Raw genomic sequence first — 22,417 nt, 5'->3', positions numbered from 1 at the left:
GGACATTTATATTATCACAGTAAAATCTACAATACAAAAAGAGTGTGAAATAGACTTCAATATGCAAATTAATGTTATAAGAAGTATATTCTTTTGTACAGATAGCACTGCAATACACACTGAATTCAGCATTAGTGATGTCGCGAACCTCAAACTTCCGGTATTGTTCGCGAACGCGCGAACCGCGCGAACCGCCATTGAATTCAATAGGCAGGCGAACTTTAAAAAATACAAGGACTCTTTCTGGCCACAATAGTGATGGAAAAGTTGTTTCAAGGGTACTAACACCTGGACTGTTGCATGCTGGAGGGGGATCCCTGGCAAAACTCCCATGGAAAATTACATAGTTGATGCAGAGTCTGCTTTTAAGCCATAATGGGTCTAAATCAACTAACATTCCCAAAGTGGCTGTCTCAAAACATCCCGGACAGAAGATAGATTGATAGTGATAGATAGGATAGATAGATATACATAGATTGATAGTTAGATCGAATCGATAGAAGAGAAATCGATAGATTTGTTAGATATATAATTACCCTAATAAATTCTAATAATCAAACATGCGTTCTTGGACCCAACGAGCTTGTGTCAATTAGTACTTTTCTTAGCACTTTAATCCCTGTTCCCCCCCCCCCCCCTATCGGGGGAGTTCTATATGGCCTGCCAGAATCATTATTATAATAATAAGACATGTGGTCTGCTACCTATTTTAACGAGGTTGTGTTTTAAGTACTACCATTCTTAGCACTTTAATCTCTGTAACTCCCCCTATTTGGTGAGGTCTATATGGCCTGGATGATTACCCATACAAAATATAATAATAAGACATCTGCTCTTGGTCTGCGACCCATGGTAACTATGTTGTGTTAATTAGTAATGTCCTTTGCATTTTAATAGCTGTTACTCATACTCACCCTATCGGTGGAGGTCTATATGACACAGATCATTATTTGCAACCGTGAAATTAGAAAAAAACATTGATTACACACCCGTGACACTTATTTATCCTCAGGCCTTTTTAATACGAGGGTCCCGGAGCCTGAACCGAAACAACAGCATGAAAGAGGAGATATGTCATCCTTTTGAATAAAAGATTACAGTAAAGGCATTGATTTTAGAAGCCCACAGATCATTATTTGCAACCGTGAAATTAGAAAAAAACATTGATTACACACCCGTGACACTTATTTATCCTCAGTCCTTTTTAATACGAGGGTCCCGGAGCCTGAACCGAAACAACAGCATGAAAGAGGAGATATGTCATCCTTTTGAATAAAAGATTACAGGAAAGGCATTGATTTTAGAAACCCACAGATCATTATTTGCAACCGTGAAATTAGAAAAAAACATTGATTAGACAGCCGTGACACTTATTTATGCTCAGGCCTTTTTAATACGAGGGTCCCGGAGCCTGAACCGAAACAACAGCATGAAAGAGGAGATATGTCATCCTTTTGAATAAAAGATTACAGTAAAGGCATTGATTTTAGAAACACTGAGATAATTACTTGCAACCGGGAAATAACAAAAAACATTGAACAGACACCCAGTACACTTTATTATCCATAGGCCTTTTCAGCAGAGGCTCCAGGACCCTCAACAAAAACAAGAGCAGGGAGCTGGGCATAGGAGTACAATGGAGTGTGACAATAATAATCTGAAGGTGAAGATTGCATAGTTGTGGCATTTTAATTTTGTTATCGTGGGAACTTAGTACTTGCAATGACCTTGCTCTGGTGAATCCATATCGCAAATGTGTTATTTAAGGCACTGTTTGTCAATTTTTTTGAATATCAGCATTTGGTAAATGAAGCTCAACTTAAGGCTGGTGAGAGACAACCTTTCTTCTGGCTGTTTGCAAATGTTGTGGCTCTGGACAAACATGTGAATAAGGGGCCATCAGCCATATTCTGCACGCAACCCCTTTGATGATTGACGATAAACATGTGTCACCTGCAAGCAGAGCTCGTTACTTCTGTCTAAATCATCTTCCTGGTATGGACAGGCCACTGTTTCCCACAGCAAGTACGAATTTTGAAATACAAGATTGTCTTGAGTATGGTAGGAAACCAAAGTTTATTTAATTCTGTACTATCTATCACCACAAAAAATGAACTTCTTGAAGCAACAAAAATGCCAGCAATTTCATGTGCTTATGGATGACACAGAGATGGAGATGATTTTTGCCCTCCCTGTACACTACCCAGATGTCTCAAACATCACCAGAAACACAATACAGCCACTCTTGTGAAGTTCCTGGAGTGTTCCGGTAGCCATCTCTTTGCTCTCCTAAAGGAATACTTTATCAGTGTTTTTGTATACATCCGACAACAGCTTCGGAGACTGTGGTGACGCACATGTTATTTACTGTTGTTCCAGCTGTGGCAATATCAATTGGCATGAAAAAGTTAAGATTTGTGGGTTGGGGAGCCTATAGCTGTTGTGGTAGGACGTGTGTTTGAGGAGCTCCAGGTCTTACAAGTTACTTTGGAGTTAGTTTTCAACCTTAATTTAATTTTCTTTTTGGGATTCATAGTCACACTTTCTGGGGCTATCCAAGAGGAGCCTGGTAAAAGCAGTAGTAGTCACCCCTTATATCAACGGGTACCGAGACCTGTTTTTTGCCTTTCCAATATTGCGCCATACCCCAAACTAATCCTGAATGAAAAAAAAAAAATTAAAATTTGGACTAGTGACGCACATTTTATGCACGCTGTGGCAATTGCAATTTGCAATAAAAATAATCTGCTAATAACAACCACTACCTACGACCACACCTGACTCCTGAAGTCATGCTTCAGTTATTAAGTCAAGTTAAATAATTTTTTTATTTTTTTTTTATGCTCAGCGGAGGCTCCAGGACCCTCGACAAAACCAGCAGCAGGAAAGAGGACATATGGCATCCTTTTAAAAAAATGATTATAGGAAAGGCATTGATTTCAGAAACACAGAGATCATTAGTTGCAAACGGTAGATAAAAAAAAAAATTGATTAGACACCCAGTACACTTATTTTTCATTAGGCCTTTTTAATAAGATTAAGAGGCTCCCGGAGCCTCAACAGAAACATCAGCATTAAAAAGTACATATGGCATCCTTGTGAATAATAGATTACAGGAAAGGCATTGATTTTAGAAACCCGTGGATAATTTTTTGCAACCATGAAATCTAAAAAAACATAGATTAGACACCCAGTACACTTCTTTATACTTAGGCCTTTTAAGCATAGGCTCCAGGACCCTCAACAAAACCAGCAGCAGGAAAGAGGACATATGGCATACTTTTGTAAATTAGATTACAGGAAAGGCATTGATTTTAGAAACACAGAGATCATTTATATGACCCGTGAAATAGAAAAAAAAAATGATTGGACACCCAGTACACTTCTTTATCCTTAGTCCTTTTTAATACGAGGGTCCCGGAGCCTCAACAGAAACAACAGCATGAAAGAGGACATATGTCATCCTTTTGAATAATAGATTACAGGAAAGGCATTGATTTTAGAATCCCACCGATCATTTATATGACCCGTGAAATATAAAAAAACATTGATTAGACACCCAGTACACTTATTTATCCATAGGCCTTTTTAGCAGAGGCTCCAGGACCCTCAACAAAAAGAAGAGCAGGGAGGTGGGCATAGGAGTACAATGGAGTGTGACAATAATAATGTGAAGGGGAAGATTGCGGAGTTGTGTCATTTTAATTTTGTTACTGTGGGAAATACTAGCAATGACCTTGCTCTGGTGAATCCATATTGCAAATGTGTTTTTTAATGCACTGTTTGTCTATTTATTGAATATCAGCATTTGGTAATTGAAGCTCAACTTAAGGCTGGTGAGAACCGACATCTCTTCTGGCTGTTTGCAAATGTTGTTGCTCTGGACAAACATGTGAATAAGGGGCCATCAGCCATATTCTGCACGCAACCCCTTTGATGATTGACGATAAACATGTGTCACCTGCAAGCAGAGCACGTTACTTCTGTCTAAATCATCTTCCTGCTATGGACAGCCCACTGTTTCCCACAGCAAGTCCGAAGCTTGAACTACAAGATTGTCTTGAGTATGGTAGGAAACCAAAGTTTATTTAATTCTGTACTATCACCACAAAAACTGAACTTCTTGAAGCAACGAAAATGCCAGCAATTTCATGTGCTTATGGATGACAAGGACATCCTGTCCTGTGGTGCACAGAGATGGAGAGGATTTTTGCCCTCCCTGTACACTACCCAGATGTCTACAACATCACCAGAAACACAAGACAGCCACTTTTGTGAAGTTCCTGGAGTGTTCCGGTAGCCATCTCTTTGCGCCCCAAAAGGAATTCTTTATTGTTGTTTTTGTATACATCCGACAATAGATTCGGAGACTGTGGTGACACACATGTTAGTTACTGTTATTCCAGCTGTGGCAATATCAATTGGCATTAAAAAGGTAAGATTTGGGTGGGCGGAGCCTATACCTGTTGCGGTAGGACGTGTGTTTGAGGAGCTCCAGGTCTTACAATTTACTTAGGAGTAATTTTTCAACCTTAATTTAATTTTCTTTTTGGGATTCATACTCACACTTTCTGGGGCTATCCAAGAGGAGCCTGGTAAAAGCACTAGTAGTCACCCCTTATATCAACGGGTACCGAGACCTGTTTTTTGCCTTTCCAATATTGCGCCGTACCCCAAACTAATCCTGAATGAAAAAAAAAATATTAAAATTTGGACTAGTGACGCACATTTTATGCACGCTGTGGCAATTGCAATTTGCAATAAAAATAATCTGCTAACAACAACCACTACCTACGACCACACCTGACTCCTGAAGTCATGCTTCAGTTATTAAGTCAAGTTAAATTAATTTTTTTCTTTATTATGCACAGCAGAGGCTCCAGGACCCTCGACAAAACCAGCAGCAGGAAAGAGGACATATGGCATCCTTTTGAAAAAATTATTATAGGAAAGGCATTGATTTCAGAAACACAGAGATCATTAGTTGCAAACGGTAAATCGAAAAAAAACATTGATTAGACACCCAGTACACTTATTTTTCATTAGGCCTTTTTAATAAGAGGCTCCCGGAGCCTCAACTGAAACAACAGCATCAAAAAGTACATATGGCATCCTTGTGAATAATAGATTACTGGAAAGGCATTGATTTTAGAAACCCGTGGATAATTTTTTGCAAACGTGAAATCTAAAAAAACATAGATTATACACCCAGTACACTTCTTTATCCTTAGGCCTTTTTAGCAGAGGCTCCAGGACCCTCCACAAAACCAGCAGCTTGAAAGAGGACATATGGCATCCTTTAGAAAATTAGATTACAGGAAAGGCATTGATTTTAGAAACACAGAGATCATTAGTTGCAACCGTGAAATCACAAAAAACTTTGATTATACACCAAGTACACTTATTTATCCTTAGGCCTTTTTAGCAGAGGCTCCAGGACCCTCCACAAAACCAGCAGCATGAAAGAGGACACATGGCATCCTTTAGAAAATTAGATTACAGGAAAGGCATTGATTTTAGAAACACAGAGATCATTAGTTGCAACCGTGAAATCACACAAAACCTTGATTATACACCAAGTATACTTATTTATCCTTAGGCCTTTTTAGCAGAGGCTCCAGGACCCTCCACAAAACCAGCAGCATGAAAGAGGACATATGGCATCCTTTAGAAAATTAGATTACAGGAAATGCATTGATTTTAGAAACACAGAGATCATTAGTTGCAACCGTGAAATCACAAAAAACTTCGATTATACACCAAGTACACTTATTTATCCTTAGGCCTTTTTAGCAGAGGCTCCAGGACCCTCCACAAAACCAGCAGCATGAAAGAGGACATATGGCATCCTTTAGAAAATTAGATTACAGTAAAGGCATTGATTTTAGAAACACAGAGATCATTAGTTGCAACCGTGAAATCTAAAAAAACATAGATTATACACCCAGTACACTTCTTTATCCTTAGGCCTTTTTAGAAGAGTGTCCCGGAGCCTCAACAGAAAGAACAGCATGAAAGAGGATATATGGCATCCTTTTGAAAAATAGATTACAGGAAAGGCATTGATTTTAGAAAGACAGAAAAAATTTGTTACAAACGGGAAATCTAAAAAAACCATTGAATAGACACACAGTACACTTCTTTATCCTTCGGCCTTTTTAGCAGAGGCTCCAGGACACTCAACAAAACCAGCAGTAGGAAAGAGGACATATGGCATCCTTTGTGAAAAAAAGATTATAGGAAAGGCATTGATTTTATTAACCCGGGGATAATTTGTTGCAACCGTGAATTTGAATAAAAAAAATGATTGGATGGACACCCAGTACAATTCTTTCTCCCTAGGCCTTTTTATAAGAGGGTCCAGGACCCTCAAACAAAACACCAGCAGGAAAGAGGACATATGGCATACTTTTGAAAATTAGATTACAGGAAAGGCATTGATTTTAGAAACACAGAGATCAGTTATATGACCCGGGAAATAGAAAAAAAACATTGATTGGACACCCAGTACACTTCTTTATCCTTAGTCCTTTTTATAAGAGTGTCCCGGAGCCTCAACAGAAAGAACAGCATGACATAGGACATATGGCATCCTTTTGAAAAATAGATTACAGGAAAGGCATTGATTTGTGAAAGACAGAAAAAATTTGTTACAACCGGGAAATCTAAAAAAACATTGAATAGACACCCATTACACTTCTTGATCCTTAGGCCTTTTTAGCAGAGGCTCCAGGACACTCAACAAAACCAGCAGTAGGAAAGAGGACATATGGCATCCTTTGTGAAAAAAAGATTATAGGAAAGGCATTGATTTTAGAAACCCGGGGATAATTTGTTGCAACCGTGAATTTAAATCAAAAAAATGATTGGATGGACACCCAGTACAATTCTTTCTCCCTAGGCCTTTTTATAAGAGGGTCCAGGACCCTCAAACAAAACACCAGCAGGAAAGGGGACATATTGCATACTTTTGAACAATAGAGTAAGAGTACAGGAAAGGCATTGATTTTAGAAACCCATAGAAATTTTTTTTTAAATGGAAATTTGAATAAAAAAAATGATTCGATGGACAGCCAGTACCCCTCTTTCTCCTTAGCCCTTTTTATAAGAGGGTCCTGGACCCTCAAAAAAAAACACCAGCAGGAAAGAGGACGTATGGCATCCTTTTGAACAATAGAGTACAGGTACAGCATTGATTTTACAAACCCAGAGATCATTTTGGTCAATTGTTAAATAGAATAATAAAAATGAGTGGCCAACCAGTACACTTCTTTCTCCTTAGGCCTTTTTATAAGAGGGTCCTGGACACTCCAAAAAAAAAACACCAGCAGGAAAGAGGACGTATGGCATCCTTTTGAACAATAGAGTACAGGTACGGCATTGATTTTACAAAACCAGAGATAATTTTGGTCAAATGAGAAATAGAAAATAAAAATGAGTGGACACCCAGTACACCTCTTTCACCTTAGGCCTTTTTATAAGAGTGTCCAGAATCCTTAAACAAAATACCAGCAGGAAAGAGAACATATGGCATACTTTGGAACAATAGAGTACTGGTACGGCATTGATTTGTGAAACCCACAGATAATTGTTTGTAAAAGTGAAATAGCCCCAAAAACCATGCTTGGACTCCCACTCCAGGTCGTTCTCCTTCAGCTTTTTAATAAGAGGGTCCAGCACCCTCAATAGAAACAACTGCAGGAAACACCACCACATATGCCATCCTTTTGCACAAGCGAGTACAGGTATGGCATCCATTTTAGAAACCCAAAGATAATTGAGAGGAACCAGGAACATTTTTCTAAAAACTGGATGGGGCACCCATTACTACAGCTCGTTCTCCTTCAGCCTTTTTATATCATGGGCCACGACCCGCAACAGGCACAACAGCATGAAACACAATATATGCCACCCTTTTGCACAATAGAGTACAGGTATGGCATAGATGGAACACGGAGATAATTTAGAGCAGCCAAGAGACAGATAAAGATGCATGGTCGGTCCTACTCTTTCAAATTTGTTGCATTTTGCGTTCAATTGAATGGTCCACCGGATATGAGTGGTGTGTAAAGTTGTACAATTCGTAACAGTTTATTCACTAGTGTTATGTGCCTTATTTTTTTATTTGAGTTTTGTACCCACAGAGATGCAGCAGAGGCCAGAAAAATTAGGAATGTACAAATGACTGAAAAATTGGGGTATTGTTGTAGCAACTGCTGTAGCAGCGGCCAGAAAAATCGATGTTTGTAAAACATTTATAAAGTGCCCTAAAAGCTTGTGGCTTGAACACTAGTTGTTGGCGGATAAGTCAAGCAAGTCCTCCGTCTTTATAACCAAAAAAAAAAGGCCAGCCTGTGTACCAGTTGTAGCCCAAGCCAGCTCATATCATCATCAGTAGTTTTTTATTCAAATGTATCGCCCAATGTCAGTCCCTTCGGGATCCAGCCCTCATTCATTTTTATAAAAGTGAGATAGTCAAGGCTTTTTTGACCTAGGCGACTTCTCTTCTCAGTGACAAAACCTCCTGCTGCACTAAAAGTCCTTTCGGACAGGACACTTGAAGCGGGGCAGGCCAGAAGTTCCATTTCAAATTGGGATAGCTCAGGCCACAAGTCCAGCCTGCACACCCAGTAGTCAAGGGATCCATCGCTCCTGAGAGTGTCGAGATCCGCAGTTAAAGCTAGGTAGTCTGCTACCTGTCGGTTGAGTCTTTCTCTAAGGCTGGATCCCGAAAGGCTCTGATGGTGCATGGGAGTTAAAAAGGTACGCATGTCCTCCATCAACAAGACGTCAGGAAAGCGCCCGTTCCTTGCCACCGTGGTCGTGGGAGGAGGAGGATTAATTTCATCTCTTCCCCTGTTACATTCCCGTGGTGCTGTGACATCACCCTTATACGCTGTGTAAAGCATAGTTTTTAATTTAGTATGAAAATGCTCCATCCTTTCCGACTTGCGGGAATTTGGTAACATTTCAGGCACTTTATGCTTATACCGGGGGTCGAGGAGCGTGGACACCCAGTACAGGTCGTTCTCCTTCAGCTTTTTTATACGAGGGTCCCTCAACAGGCACGACAGCATGAAAGAACCCATTTGAACAAGGTTGGATGCTGAGCTAATCATGTCGCGTTCCTCCTCCTCACTGATGGTATCTTCTTCGCCCAGCCACGTACAACACCACGGGTACCAGAGAGGTGACAACAACGAGCACCCTGGGATGACTGTTGTGCTCGCTCTTCCTCCTCCTCATCCTCCCCAAAGCCACATTCCTCCTCTGACTCCTCTTCCTCACAATCCTCTTCCTGCGTTGCCGCAGGTCCAGCAAGTAATGCTGATTCGGCTGTTTGCGGGGGTGATGGACACCACAACTCTCCCGCTTCCTCTTCACGCTCATCTACTGCCTGATCCAGCACTCTTCGCAGGGCACGCTCCAGGAAGAAAACAAATGGTATGATGTCGCTGATGGTGCCTTCGGTGCGACTGACAAGGTTTGTCACCTCCTCAAAAGGATGCATGAGCCTACAGGCATTGCGCATGAGCGTCCTGTAATTTGGCAAAAATATCCCCAGCTCCCCAGAGGCTGTCCTAGCACCCCGGTCATACAAATACTCATTAACAGCTTTTTCTTGTTGGAGCAGGTGGTCAAACATTAGGAGTGTTGAATTCCACCGTGTCGGGCTGTCGCAAATCAAGCGCCTCACTGGCAGGTTGTTTCGATGCTGGATATCAGACAAGTGCGCCATGGCCGTGTAGGAACGCCTGAAATGGCCACACACCTTCCTGGCCTGCTTCAGGACGTCCTGTAAGCCTGGGTACTTATGGACAAATCGTTGTACAATTAGATTACACACATGTGCCATGCACGGAACATGTGTCAACTTGCCCAATTTCAATGCCGCCACCAAATTACTTCCATTGTCAGAAACAACCTTGCCAATCTCCAGTTGGTGCGGAGTCAGCCACTGATCCACCTGTGCGTTCAGGAGTGCTGGTGCGGTGTGACTCTCCGCTTTCAGGCAAGTCAACCCCAAGACGGCGTGACACTGCCGTACCCGGGATGTAGCATAGTACCTGGGGAGCTGGGGGGTGCCATAGATGTGGAGCAAGACACAGAAGTTGAAGAGGACTCAGCCGAGAAAGAGGTTATGGAAGAGGATGGAGTAGGAGGAGTAGAGGAGGTAGCAGCAGGCCTGTCTGCAAGTCGTGGCGGTGTCACCAACTCTTCTGCAGAGCCACGCATTCCATGCTTGTCAGAAGTCAGTGTAGGTGTTATACCTGCCCTGACCATGCTTTGCAGACCAGCTATCCGTGGTCATATGGACCCTTGCCCCAACGCTGTGTGCCAGACATGCCATAACTTCCTTTCTCACAACAGAGTACAGGTTTGGGATTGCCTTTTGTGAAAAGAAATTTCTGCCAGGTACCTTCCACTGCGGTGTCCCAATAGATACAAATTTTTTGAAAGCATCAGACTCCACCAGCTTGTATGGTAAAAGCTGGCGGGCTAAGAGTTCAGACAAGCCAGCTGTCAGACGCCGGGCAAGGGGGTGACTTTGAGAAATTGGCTTCTTACGCTCAAACATGTCCTTGACAGACACCTGACTGTGGGCAGATGACCAGGAACTGCTACGTAAGAGAGACTGAGTGGAGGATGGTTGAGAGGGTGCAAGGAGGACAGCACTGGTTGACATGGCTGAAGATGCTGGAGCAGGAGGAGGAGTGGCGGCTTTCACTTTGTGTGCTGCTTCTACTCATGTGTTCTTCCCATCGGCCTTTGTGATGGGAGACCATGTGCCTTCGCAAAGCAGTTGTACCTAGGTGGCTGTTGGACTTCCCACGACTCAGTTTCTTTTGGCACAGGTTGCAAATGGCATCGCTGTTGTCAGAGGCAGACACACACAAAAAATGCCACACTGCTGAGCTCTGCGATGACGGCATTCTGGTGGTGGCAACAGCATGCGTTGATGGGCGTCGGCGTGCTGTCTGGCTGACCCCTGGTGACAATGCATGCTGTCTGACTGTGCCACTAGCTCCTTGAGACGACCTCCCCGTGCTTCCAAATCGTCTCCTCCTCCTCCTCCTCTCTGTCTCCCCATCTGAACTTTCCCCCTCTTCTTCTTCTCTTCTAGCAGGCACCCACGTGACATCCATCGACACATCATCATCAACCGCTTCACTTGTATCTGAAACCTCAAGAAAGGAAGCAGCAGTGGGTACAACATCATCATCATCATCATCACACCGTACCTCCATGTCGGTAATGCTGCCTGACTGAGACTGATCACTATTATCTACATCCTCTGTCAATGATGGTTGCGCATCACTCATTTCTTCCAAATGATGTGTCAATAACTCCTGTGACAGATCAAGTGAAGCGGCTGTGGTGCTAGTGTTGGTGGTGGCAACAGGCGGCGGAGTGGCACTGGTCACTTGAGACCTGCCCAAAGCACAGCTGGACTTAGATGGTGCGTCAAGGTTAGGAGGACTAGCAGCGGAAGCTGAAGAAGATTGGGTTTCCTGTGTTAGCCATTCAACTAGGTCCTCCTCAGAAGTTTTTGCATCCCCCCTGGCACCCGGCGTCTGAACAATGTGCATATTTGTAGGGTCTAAAGGAATCACAGCACCACGACCACGACCATGGAACCTGCGGGGTGGCCTGCCTCTGCCTGTCATTTTTTTTAAATGGACACTAACAATACTATTACACCAATTGAGTGGTGGCACTGTGAAAGTGGGCACAGTATACGCTGTGAGACTGACAACAACAAAAAAGACAGATGTTTTAAAAATCAAAAATGGTAAATTTTTTGAAATATTACTAGTACTGTGGCAACAAATATGATTGTTTGGCACTATTTGGCAAATGGGCCTGTCTGGCACACACGCTGAGAGAAGGGAAACTGCAATTCAATGACACTAGGAGACTGAAGAATCACAGTCAAAACAGTTATGATTAACAAAAATTTCTAATCCTGTTACAATAAATATGAGTGGTGGCACTAATTAGCTAGTTGGGACTGGCACACAGGCAGGCAGGCAGGCAGGAGGAAAATGCAATTCAAGGGCACTAGTAGACTGCAGATTGACAGTCAAAACAGTGTTGATTGACAAATTTTGCAATACTGTTAAAAGAAATATGATTGCTAGCACTAATTGGATAGTTGGGCCTGGCACACAGGCTGTCAGGCAGTAGAAAAGTGCAATTCAATGGCACAAGCAAAAAGAGGATTAAGATCAACAATCAAGATTTTTTTAATTTTAATTAGTAACTATACTGTGACAAAAAATTAGGATTGGTGTAAATAGTTTGCAAGACGGCCTGGCACAAAAGGATGGCAGGCAGGAGGTACATGCAATTCAAGGAAACTAGGAGACTGATTACTGACAGTCTAAACAGTGATGATTGACAATTTTTTCAATACTGTTAACAGAAATATGATTGCTGACAACAATTGGCTAGGTGGGGGCCTGGCTCACAGCAGGCTGCAAGGCAGGGGGAAAGTGCTATTCAATGGCACCAGCAAACTTAGGATTCAAATCACAGCAACTATTACCAAAAAAAATTATTTTTAATTATTATAATACTGTCACAACAAATATGATTGGTGTAAATATTTTTTAAGTAGGCCTGGCACACAGGCTTGGAAGGCTGTAGAAAAGTGCAATTCAAAGGCACAAGCAAACTGAGGATTAAGATCATCAACAATCAAGATTTTTTTAATTTTAATTAGTAACTATACTGTGACAAAAAATTAGGATTGGTGTAAATAGTTGGCAAGACGGCCTGGCACAAAAGGATGGCAGGCAGGAGGTACATGAAATTCAAGGACACAGTCTAAACAGTGATGATTGACAATTTTTGCAATACTGTTAACAGAAATATGATTGCTGACAACAATTGGCTAGGTGGGGGCCTGGCTCACAGCAGGCTGCAAGGCAGGAGGAAAGTGCTATTCAATGGCACCAGCAAACTGAGGATTCAAATCACAGCAACTATTACCAAAAATTTTAATTTTTAAAATACTGTCACAACAAATATGATTGGTGCAAATATTTTTTAAGCAGGCCTGGCACACAGGCTTGGAAGGCTGTAGAAAAGTGCAATTCAAAGGCACGAGCAAACTGAGGATTAAGATCAACACTAAAAAAAATTTTTTTATTTAAATTAATAACTATACTGTCTGACTGTGACAACAATTATGACTGGTGTAAATAGTTGGCTAGACGGCCTGGCACAAAAGGCTGGCAGTGGCAGGCAGGAGGTAAATGAAATTCAATGGCACTAGGAGACTGAATATTTGCAGTCCAAAAAATTATGATTTTTTTATTTTTATTACTGTTACAAGAATTGTGATTGGTGCCACTAATTGGCTACTTGAGCCTGGCAGACAGGCTGGCAGATATGAGTCGTGGATGGTAGGTAGGGCAACAATTTAACACAGTATGCTGTGTAAGTTACAAAAACACAGGACTGATAGAAAATTAAGTTACATTACACTAGCAAAATATTTTAAAATTTTAGATTTTAATATTAAAATTATGTTAAGAAGTGCAATGCACATATGACTCTATGAGTGGTCGCACTGGCTGGCTGCTACGTAGGGCAGCAATTATAACAACAGTATGCTGTGTAAGTCAGATAGACAGTTAGACACAGGCCTGATAGAAAATACAATTAGATTACACTAGCATAATGATTTAAAGACTTTTTTTTGGAAATTTTAAGAAAAAGGTTAAGCACATACATATGAGTCATTGCTGATAGCCTTGGAAGGGCAGCTATTAAAAACAGTAGGCTCTGTATGTCGGATACACACACGCCTGATAGAAAATACTATTAGATTACACTAGAAAAATGATTGAAATTATTTTTTTGGGGGGGAAATTAAAAAAAGGTTAAACACATATGAGTCGTGGCTCATAGACTAGGGAGGGCAGCAAGTAAACACAGTAGGCTCTCTATGTCAGCAAAACACACAGGCCGGATAGAAAATTATATTACATTACACTAGCAAACAAATTTAAACTTTTTTTTTTTTTATATTAAAATTAAGGTGAAAGAAAAATAGATATGAGTGCTGGGTGGCTGTCTGGCACAGACCAATTAACCAAAAGACTGAAAAAAAAGAGGTATATTAATGCTGAGTGAGCCTGACAGACACAGGCATGATAGTAAATGTAATTAGATTACACTAGCAAATTTTTTTTTTTTTTTAATTTAAAATAATGTTATAAACGGATATTAACACTGGTGACTGCTGGCTGGCACAGAGCAATGAACCAGAGTATATGCTGTGTGACACTGGCCTAATAGAAAATGAAAAAAAATTACACTAGAAAAATAATTATATTTTTGGGTTAGTTAAATTTAAACTAATGTTGTTAGGGAGATATCAGTGGTGGCAGTAGTCACAGCATATGCTGTGAGCCTTAAACACACAGCTGAAAGCCAGGCAAATGCTAATAAAAAACAAAAAAAACAAAAAACGGCACGAAATATAGCCCTAAAAAGGGCTTTTTGGGGTGCTGTGCTTGCAGCAGAGATGAGTGAAGTCCTTCTGGACTGTAAATACACTAGCCTAGCTATGTTTTTCTTATTAATGTCAGGAGCAAAAACACAACACGTCCTCTCATTAAAAAAGCAAGGTCGTTATGAGTCTAAAATGGCGGATTCCGAGTAGCTGGGAGTGTCTGTGAGGGAGTGTCTGATGTTGATTGGCTCTAATGTGTCAGGCGGCTGTAACATAAAGGATCAAAGTTTCCACAATGATGACAAACGCGAACGCGAACAACCTATGTTCGCTGTGAACCGTTCGCGGGCGAACAGTTCGGGACATCACTATTCAGCATCAGTAAAAATACATTTTAGTCTCAGGGTGTAGAGAAAACAAATGTAATCCTTTATTATTGTTCACTTTGTTGTAGTTATTTTGATCACATCATAAATTTTTACTTACTTAATAAAACTCCAATTTTTAAATGGAAGTGATTAAACGCTGTCCTGGAACACGGCTCAATGGAAACTCCAATATCTTGAACAGGATCTATAAAGAAGATGAGATTTAACTTGATTACTTTATGCAAATAAAAATACTAATTGCAGAATTGTTATTTGCATTAGATAAAATTTTATTTTGGCATTTCAAGGGACATGGAACTCAACATTTTTCTTTTGTGATTCAGGAAGAGGATACAGTTTTAAGCAACTTTCCAGTTTGCTTTTATTATCAATTTTGTTTAATTCTTGTGATATCCTTTATTTAAGGAACAGCAATGTACTACTGGGAGATAGCTAAACACACCAGTAAGCCAATAACAAGAGGCATATATGTGAAGCCACCAATCAGCAGCTAGCTCCCAGCTCCTAAACCTACCTAGATATGTTTTTCAACAAAGAATACCAAGAGAGAGTGAAGCAAATTTGATAATAAAAGCAAATTGGAAAATTGGGTATCATATCCCTTAAAAAAGAAGCACACACATAGAAATGCACAAATGTTTTACTTAAAGGGACAGTTTACCCAAAAATGTTCTCCCCTTTACATTGTTCCCAATGATCCATTATACCTGCTGGATTGTATTACATTTTACAAGTAGCTTGTTTACCCTTATTTCAGCATTTGAAATAGCTGATTTAGCCTGTGGAATAACAATCTATAATGAAAGTTTCTACAGTATACTGGAGTCTAGGCTTTTGACAAACCTATGTAAACACATCCAGCAGAAGAAATTACGCTCCCAGTGGGGTGCAGGATAGTTGAGTAATAAGATATTCCATTCTCTTGAAATATTGAGCTTTGGTTTACAAACAGGTATAAGATAAGGAAGCATGTGTGTGTTCACATAATGATATCTGATATTACCTGAAACTCAACCCATTTTAATAGGCTGTGGTTTAAAAGCACAAAACCAGCTACTTCATATACACAAATAAACCTGAAAATGCAATTTCTCATACATTTAATACTCTGCAGCTGGTATAACAAGTCATTGAAAATACATTAATATAAAAACAATTTTACAGTGTACTGTCCCTTTAATTCATTAAAAAAAGGAATGCCGGTAACACTAGTTCATTCTAAAAAGAATTTTAAATGCTTGACAAGTATTTAACATTCTTTTTTTCAAATTAACGATTTCCCTAAACACAAAGGGGCCTATCTACGTACGGAGCTTGAGGGCCCGTGTTTCTGGCGAGCCGATTGGCCACGGGTCTGCAGGGGGCGGCGTTGCACCAGCAGCTCTTGTGAGCTGCTGGTGCAATGCTGAATACGGAGAGCGTATTGCTCTCCGCATTCATCGATGTCTGTCAGACCTGATTCGCACTGTCGGGTCAGGTCCGACAGACATTTGATTATTCGGCCTCAAAGTATCATTCAAACATTTTATTTATTAATATGACATTTAAATATTTTAAAATTATAATTCAAATTTTAGCATTCAGTGTAGTAATGTTTACATTTATTCTATGGAGAATAAAGTGAAGAAAAAATGTATTTCACTATAAGATCATTGTAAAAAATACATTCCTTGCACACATATAGTTGACTTTTTTATTTACACATAAATTTCAATATAGGTATTGTTTATTATTAGCATTATTATTAGTATTACTGTTATTATCTTTATTTAAAGTGTGTCTAAAGATTTCGCAGAGCTATACATGGGCTTATTATTAATAAAAAGATAGGGACAGGGTTAGAAAAGGATGAAATTATTAGAGGGCCCTGCTCCCTAGAGGGCTTACAATTTATAGAGACGCTAAAAATGGTAGACTTAATGATGTATTCAAATAAAGATTATCCTGAGTATAATATGCAGTTATGTTTGAAAATTTTATTAGATGTATAAATATTTAAGAAATAAGTGTAAAGTTTTAATTTAATTTTAGTAATGGGGTCCTCCATTTTGTTACTAAGGGGCCGATCTTCTAAAGGTTTCTAAACTGGCGAGATTATTTAAGAATGCTTTCTTGTCCTTCTATTTCCCTTGTGGAATTCTATAAAGCTACTTTTTACCCTGAAAACAGAGTGTCTCGATTTGGGGCAAATACTGCATTTTCATATGGGAAGGAGATGCATACATTACAAAAGTGCAGAATGAAAATCATAATTTAAAAATCGTACAAAATGAATAATTGAACCATTTACACAAAAATATACAGGAAAAAATGTGTATTGTTAAGATGCCTCAAAAATCATAACAAAATTGTTCACCAATATCGTACTTGATTAAAAACCTAACATTTGTGTGTAAATTACACAGGAATAAATCATAAATATGCACAGCATAAATTTTAATTTAAGTAAACTGAATGTGTAAAAAACACATATAAATTTGTACTGATAAGTATAAAATACAAAGATTAATTGTTGTTTTTTCATAAAATGGGGTGAACATAGGCATATATGAAATTGTCTCAAATCCCAGCGTAATTAACTGAACATTTCCACCCTACAGATCTCAGTTTTTTCTCTCAAATTAAAAGTTGGTGAGTTTTTATCAAAACCTATGCATATGAAAGTAACATCAATTTTAAGGTACAGCTATTGCCCTAGCCACTTAAAGAACGGTAGAATAAGAGGCCAGTGGACCACTGGGCAGCTTGCAGAGAAGCTGTGAGATATCTGCCTGCTTGACTTGCACTTAGATTTTGGTGCCCTATATTTGTGAGTAAGAAAATGGTATACACTATAGTATGTGGCGCCCTCTTTTGTCTTTTCCAGACAAATCACAGCAATTTTAATTGCTTCTGATCTATACCTTCGCTGTGATTATTATAAATCGGCCCCTTAGCGTCAACCTCATATTCAGGATTACATCCTTAATTTTTGGATAATAGACTTTGAAGTTTATTTTTAACCTTATTTATATTGTGAGGGACAATTGTCCTTATTAGAGTGCCCTCTATTGGATGCATTTGTTGTATATATGGTTGACAATGTTTTGCACTCATTATTTATTTAGTACGTGCATAGGCCGGGTAAGCAGTGCACAGACACTGAGAACAAAATAACTCTTATTACAATTCATAACATTTATGTTTATACAACCCTATTCTTGATCTATGCGATAGACAGAGGGAGGATTGGCAGACTTTCTCGTCACATATGCACCCGTTAAATATGGCGCCTACTGTCAATGCACTGCTCGAGGCCGTGACCTGCTTGCTGACCGAACACCATGAGAAACTGATGCAAGCATGGTCTGCAGAGTGGGGAAGCCTACATGCATTAACGAAGAAAATTGGATCTAGACATACGACACCAAGAGCCTTACCGGAGGAACGTGTTGAGGATATAAGTACCCACATGCTCATCCCCAGCTTGTCAGATCCCTTGTCCCAGGCTCAGACAGATCAGAATCGCCATGCGAGTGACCTATTGAGCAGCCCCATAGCAGCGGACAACCCTCCAGATGACTTTCCAGGCTTGAGAGCGCCAAGGGAATCTCTCACTGCGGGGCAGCCAATTGCGGGAGCATGAGCTAGTGAGGTCAGGATTGCCGCTCGTGTTTCACTCCCCAGCCTAGAGGCGACTTACCAAAAACAGTGCTTTGGAGAGTTATGTGAGCCTCCTCCGAATTTACCGGAACTCTGCGGCTTGAACATGATAATCTGGAAGAAACAACCCTGGGCACAGCCTACTTGCCGTGCAGATACCATACTTGAAGAAACACTGGATATGGCTGAGAAGCCCCTCTCTGCATGTCATGGCCGCATTCGGTCCGACACAGAATTGAAATGTGGAGCATCAGGACTTGATAGGCTAGAGAGAAAATTGGGCCAGCTTTTTGATCCTGGAGGCTTAGAATCAAATGGAACCCTACGGCAGGGCTTTAGTCAAGATATAGGACATTCCATACTTGCTTTTTGATTGCCATGCTCCTACGGGGATTCGGAAATTAGACTTGTAGTGAACTGGGGCTACCGAGTGCGAACACTGGGGTTTTGCAGGTTGTTGCTTGGGTTTGGCGAGGCAAGTGCTTTGTTTTTTCTTTGGCTGCATAGAACTGAATGCACACTGGGTATTAGTTATATATTTATGTTTATATTTTATGGTGTATTGTATTCCCCATGTTTTCCCCTAGGGTACTTCCCATACTATTTGCAATGATCATAAGCAAGGGCACTCTAGCGATGGTCTTCCATATAAAACTAACCCTTACATAACACCCCACTTCAACTACATATTTCCCATGCCGCCTGTCCCCTTCATAGCTCTTTCCACAATAGGTTTTTGTAATGATAAGCGCAAACCTCTCAATCCATTAATCCCCTGGTTTGAGTCCATCCCGCAAATATATAACAATTGAGACCCAAACATGGACAGAACGGGAGGCTGACTCATAATGCTTAACTCTTATAAATGTCAGCTAGTAAGCCTTATGTAGTCTGCAATGGTACTCGTTTGCATATCTAGATATTAAGTTCCCCTAGAATAACCCGATACTAACATGGCTATCTGACTAGGGATTAGGACCCTTAACCAGACCTCAATACTGAATATGTTTTAGTCTACTTAGGTTAAGCCTTAGGGTGGTTATAAGAATGTCTCTTAGTGTGACAAATTATTGTTATTCTAATTTACATAAGCTGTAGACAGACATATTGCTATACAACTAGGTATGGGAGAACCACATGTAGTCTCAGTTGGGGGCTGAGAGCTTTTTGGTGCTTCATATTACTATCCACCCATATGCATATTCAGACATAGAATTCCCTCAGTCTAGCCTGCCTCTACCATAGCTATCTTGTTCAGAGCTAAGACCCTTCACCTAATGCTACCTATATTATAGTCTGTATGGGTCCAGTTTCTGCACAACTAGGGTCATGACTCCCAGCTATTATTAAGGCAAAAAAACATTTTTATCCCAATGTACACATGATATAAGTTGGCATGGTGTTACATAACTTGGTATGGAAGAACCTTTTCTGATCCAGGAGTGGCTGGTATGATTTAGTGGGGAGAAACCGTGTTTTCATTTTTATTTCACTACTACATAAAAGTTTCAAAAATACAAAAATCGGAGGTTTGCTAATGAGACATAAGAGAGATCTACAATTTCCATTACTCCTTTTTCTGTTTATACTCTCTTGATCTGATTAGTATATTTCCAGTCTCCTCATTTATTTGTCATTTCCTTCCATTAATGTTATAAAATCTCATACAACTTTCTTGTAAGGGTCCAAAGGCGGCTCTATATTATCAGATATCCACCTCTCTCATTTTGTCTCCTATATTAAGTTGATAGTCCAAGAGTGACTTTAGTTTACCAGAGGAGGTGGAATAACTTAAATAATAGAGGTTTTAAATACTATGGGTCACTAATATTTATTTTATTTGACTGTATTCGTTTAGAATTTTTTTTTTTTTAGTAATTCATTTTTTTTCATATATAGAGCTATTCTTAGTTCTGTTAATACCAGTAGTGGACCTACTCAACAGAGGGCCCTGGTGCAAGATTTTTTTGCCCCCCCCCCAATGGTAACTCAATTGAAAGCAAAAGTATTAATATACATACTGCTCTGTATAATTATTTTAAAAATAGATGGATAGATAATAGGATGGACCTACAGCCTGCACTAATAAAAGGCTCCCCTACTGTCATAGGCCCCCTCCAGCTCTTGGGCCCTGGTGGAGCTGTACCTGCTGCACCAATGGTAGTTCCGCCCCTGGTTAATACCTTTGCATTCTGAAACCTGACGTACACATTGACAAATTAAAGGGACACTAAACCTATTTTTTTTCTTTTATGATTCAGATAAAGCATGCAATTTTAAGCAACTTTCTAATTTACTCCTATTATCAATTTTTCTTCGTTCTCTTGCTATCTTTATTTAAAAAGCAGGAATGTGATGCATAGGAGCCGGCCCATTTTTGGTTGAGAACCTGGGTTATGCTTGCTTATTGGTGAGTAAATGTAAGCCTCCAATAAGCAAGCGCTATCCATGGTGCTGAACCTAAAATGGGCTGACTGCTAAGATTTACATTCCTGCTTTTAAAATAAAGATAGCAAGAGAATGAAGAAAAATTGATAATAGGAGTAAATTAGAAAGTTGATTAACATTGGGTTCAGTGTCCCGTTAATTAAAATCTGTACTTTGATCACAATTTTTACATTGTTCTTTCAAAAGTGCTAACTTTATGGAGCACTTTCCTGCAATCAGGGTTGCCATATTGCCGCTTTAAGGGTATGAAAAATACATACGGCAGGGCTCTTAATGGAACATTATTCTAATGTATGTATTGTTCATAAGTGTCCTCCCTTAAAGCGGCAATATCGCAACTCTTCCTACAATGCATGTCACACTTCCACACATTTTAGAGAATTCCATGAATGACTGCTCTTTTAGAGAATCTTGTCAGTTGCTCAGAAAAAAATAAACATTGAAACAAATTCATTAACATTCCATATATGTAACAATAGACCAGCCCAGTGCCCTATTATTTTTTGCACCACACTGCTGCTTTTAAACATCTATTTCATCTTGCCTTATATGTTTTTGTCAGTTTAGTTATTTCAGTGGGTCTGCGGGTTAAAGTTTTAATGAAAGATTGCTTGCCTGTGCTGGGGATACAGCAAGTATTCTGTCATTGTTTGCCTTTGGTAAAAGCAGGTACTCCTTGTGTTATAACCTATTCCCAATAAGACAAGAAGTTATTAAAAACAATAGTCAGCGGCACTGTTACCTCTAAGGCTGGTTTTGTGAGCAGCCCAGCAGTGAAACAGTTAACTAGAGCAATTAGCAAACACTACACTATGCAGACTGCAAGGTGTGATTCCCTTATTAACTGTTTCATTGCTGGGCTGCTCACAAAACTGGCCTTAGAGGGAACACTGGTCAGCAGTATATATTGCTTATTCTCAAATACTGAAAACGTTTTTCATTGAACTCACCACAACTTTTGTAATATGCCTCAAAATCCCTTTTCTTGCAGATTTCATGTGTCGGCCATTCTTTCATGTCACCCGGACAAAGCAAACAAAAGCAAAACAACATAACAACAAGAATCTTCATGGTTCTTACGACTTCTTCCCCTTTTTTGTGCTTTTTTTTTTCTTCTAAATTTTGCTACAGATTACATCAGTCAGCTACAATTAGAAAAGAAAATCCACAACTATCAGATTTAAAGTAGTTTTATGATATGATGATTAGTTTGCAGCAAATAAAAATATATTAAAACAACAGATCTAGTACGTCTTCCAAATTAAAAGTAAAAGACTACAGACTGAATAACATTGTACTTTCCCAGATTGCTTTCACTTCCTGTTTCTGCTTTCTGTTTGATTAATTGATTTGCTTTCAGCCAGTGTAATATGAGTCCTCTGTATTAAATCTAAACTATTGACACCAATAAAAATCAAAGTTTGTTAGAAGCTGAATTGTCTAGTGAGTCGCACTATAACACAGTGTTACA

At 39.8% G+C, this 22,417-nt stretch overlaps 1 protein-coding gene across 1 annotated transcript in view; it reads right to left on the bottom strand.

Moving 5' to 3' along the window:
- Positions 1–22,250, bottom strand: part of LY86 (lymphocyte antigen 86) — a 133,815-nt gene extending 111,565 nt beyond the window's left edge. Inside the window, exons 1-2 of the mRNA XM_053714704.1 lie at positions 21,897–22,250; positions 14,954–15,040 (exon numbers count right to left, since the gene is read on the bottom strand). Coding sequence (XP_053570679.1) covers positions 14,954–15,040; positions 21,897–22,017 — 208 coding nt within the window. The 5' untranslated portion in view covers positions 22,018–22,250. The remainder of the gene's footprint in view (positions 1–14,953; positions 15,041–21,896) is intronic.
- Positions 22,251–22,417: the final 167 nt, after the last annotated feature.

This window comes from Bombina bombina, chromosome 5 (assembly GCF_027579735.1).
Source record: "Bombina bombina isolate aBomBom1 chromosome 5, aBomBom1.pri, whole genome shotgun sequence".
NCBI lineage: Eukaryota > Metazoa > Chordata > Amphibia > Anura > Bombinatoridae > Bombina > Bombina bombina.
This window is presented reverse-complemented; position numbering and strand designations above follow the sequence as displayed.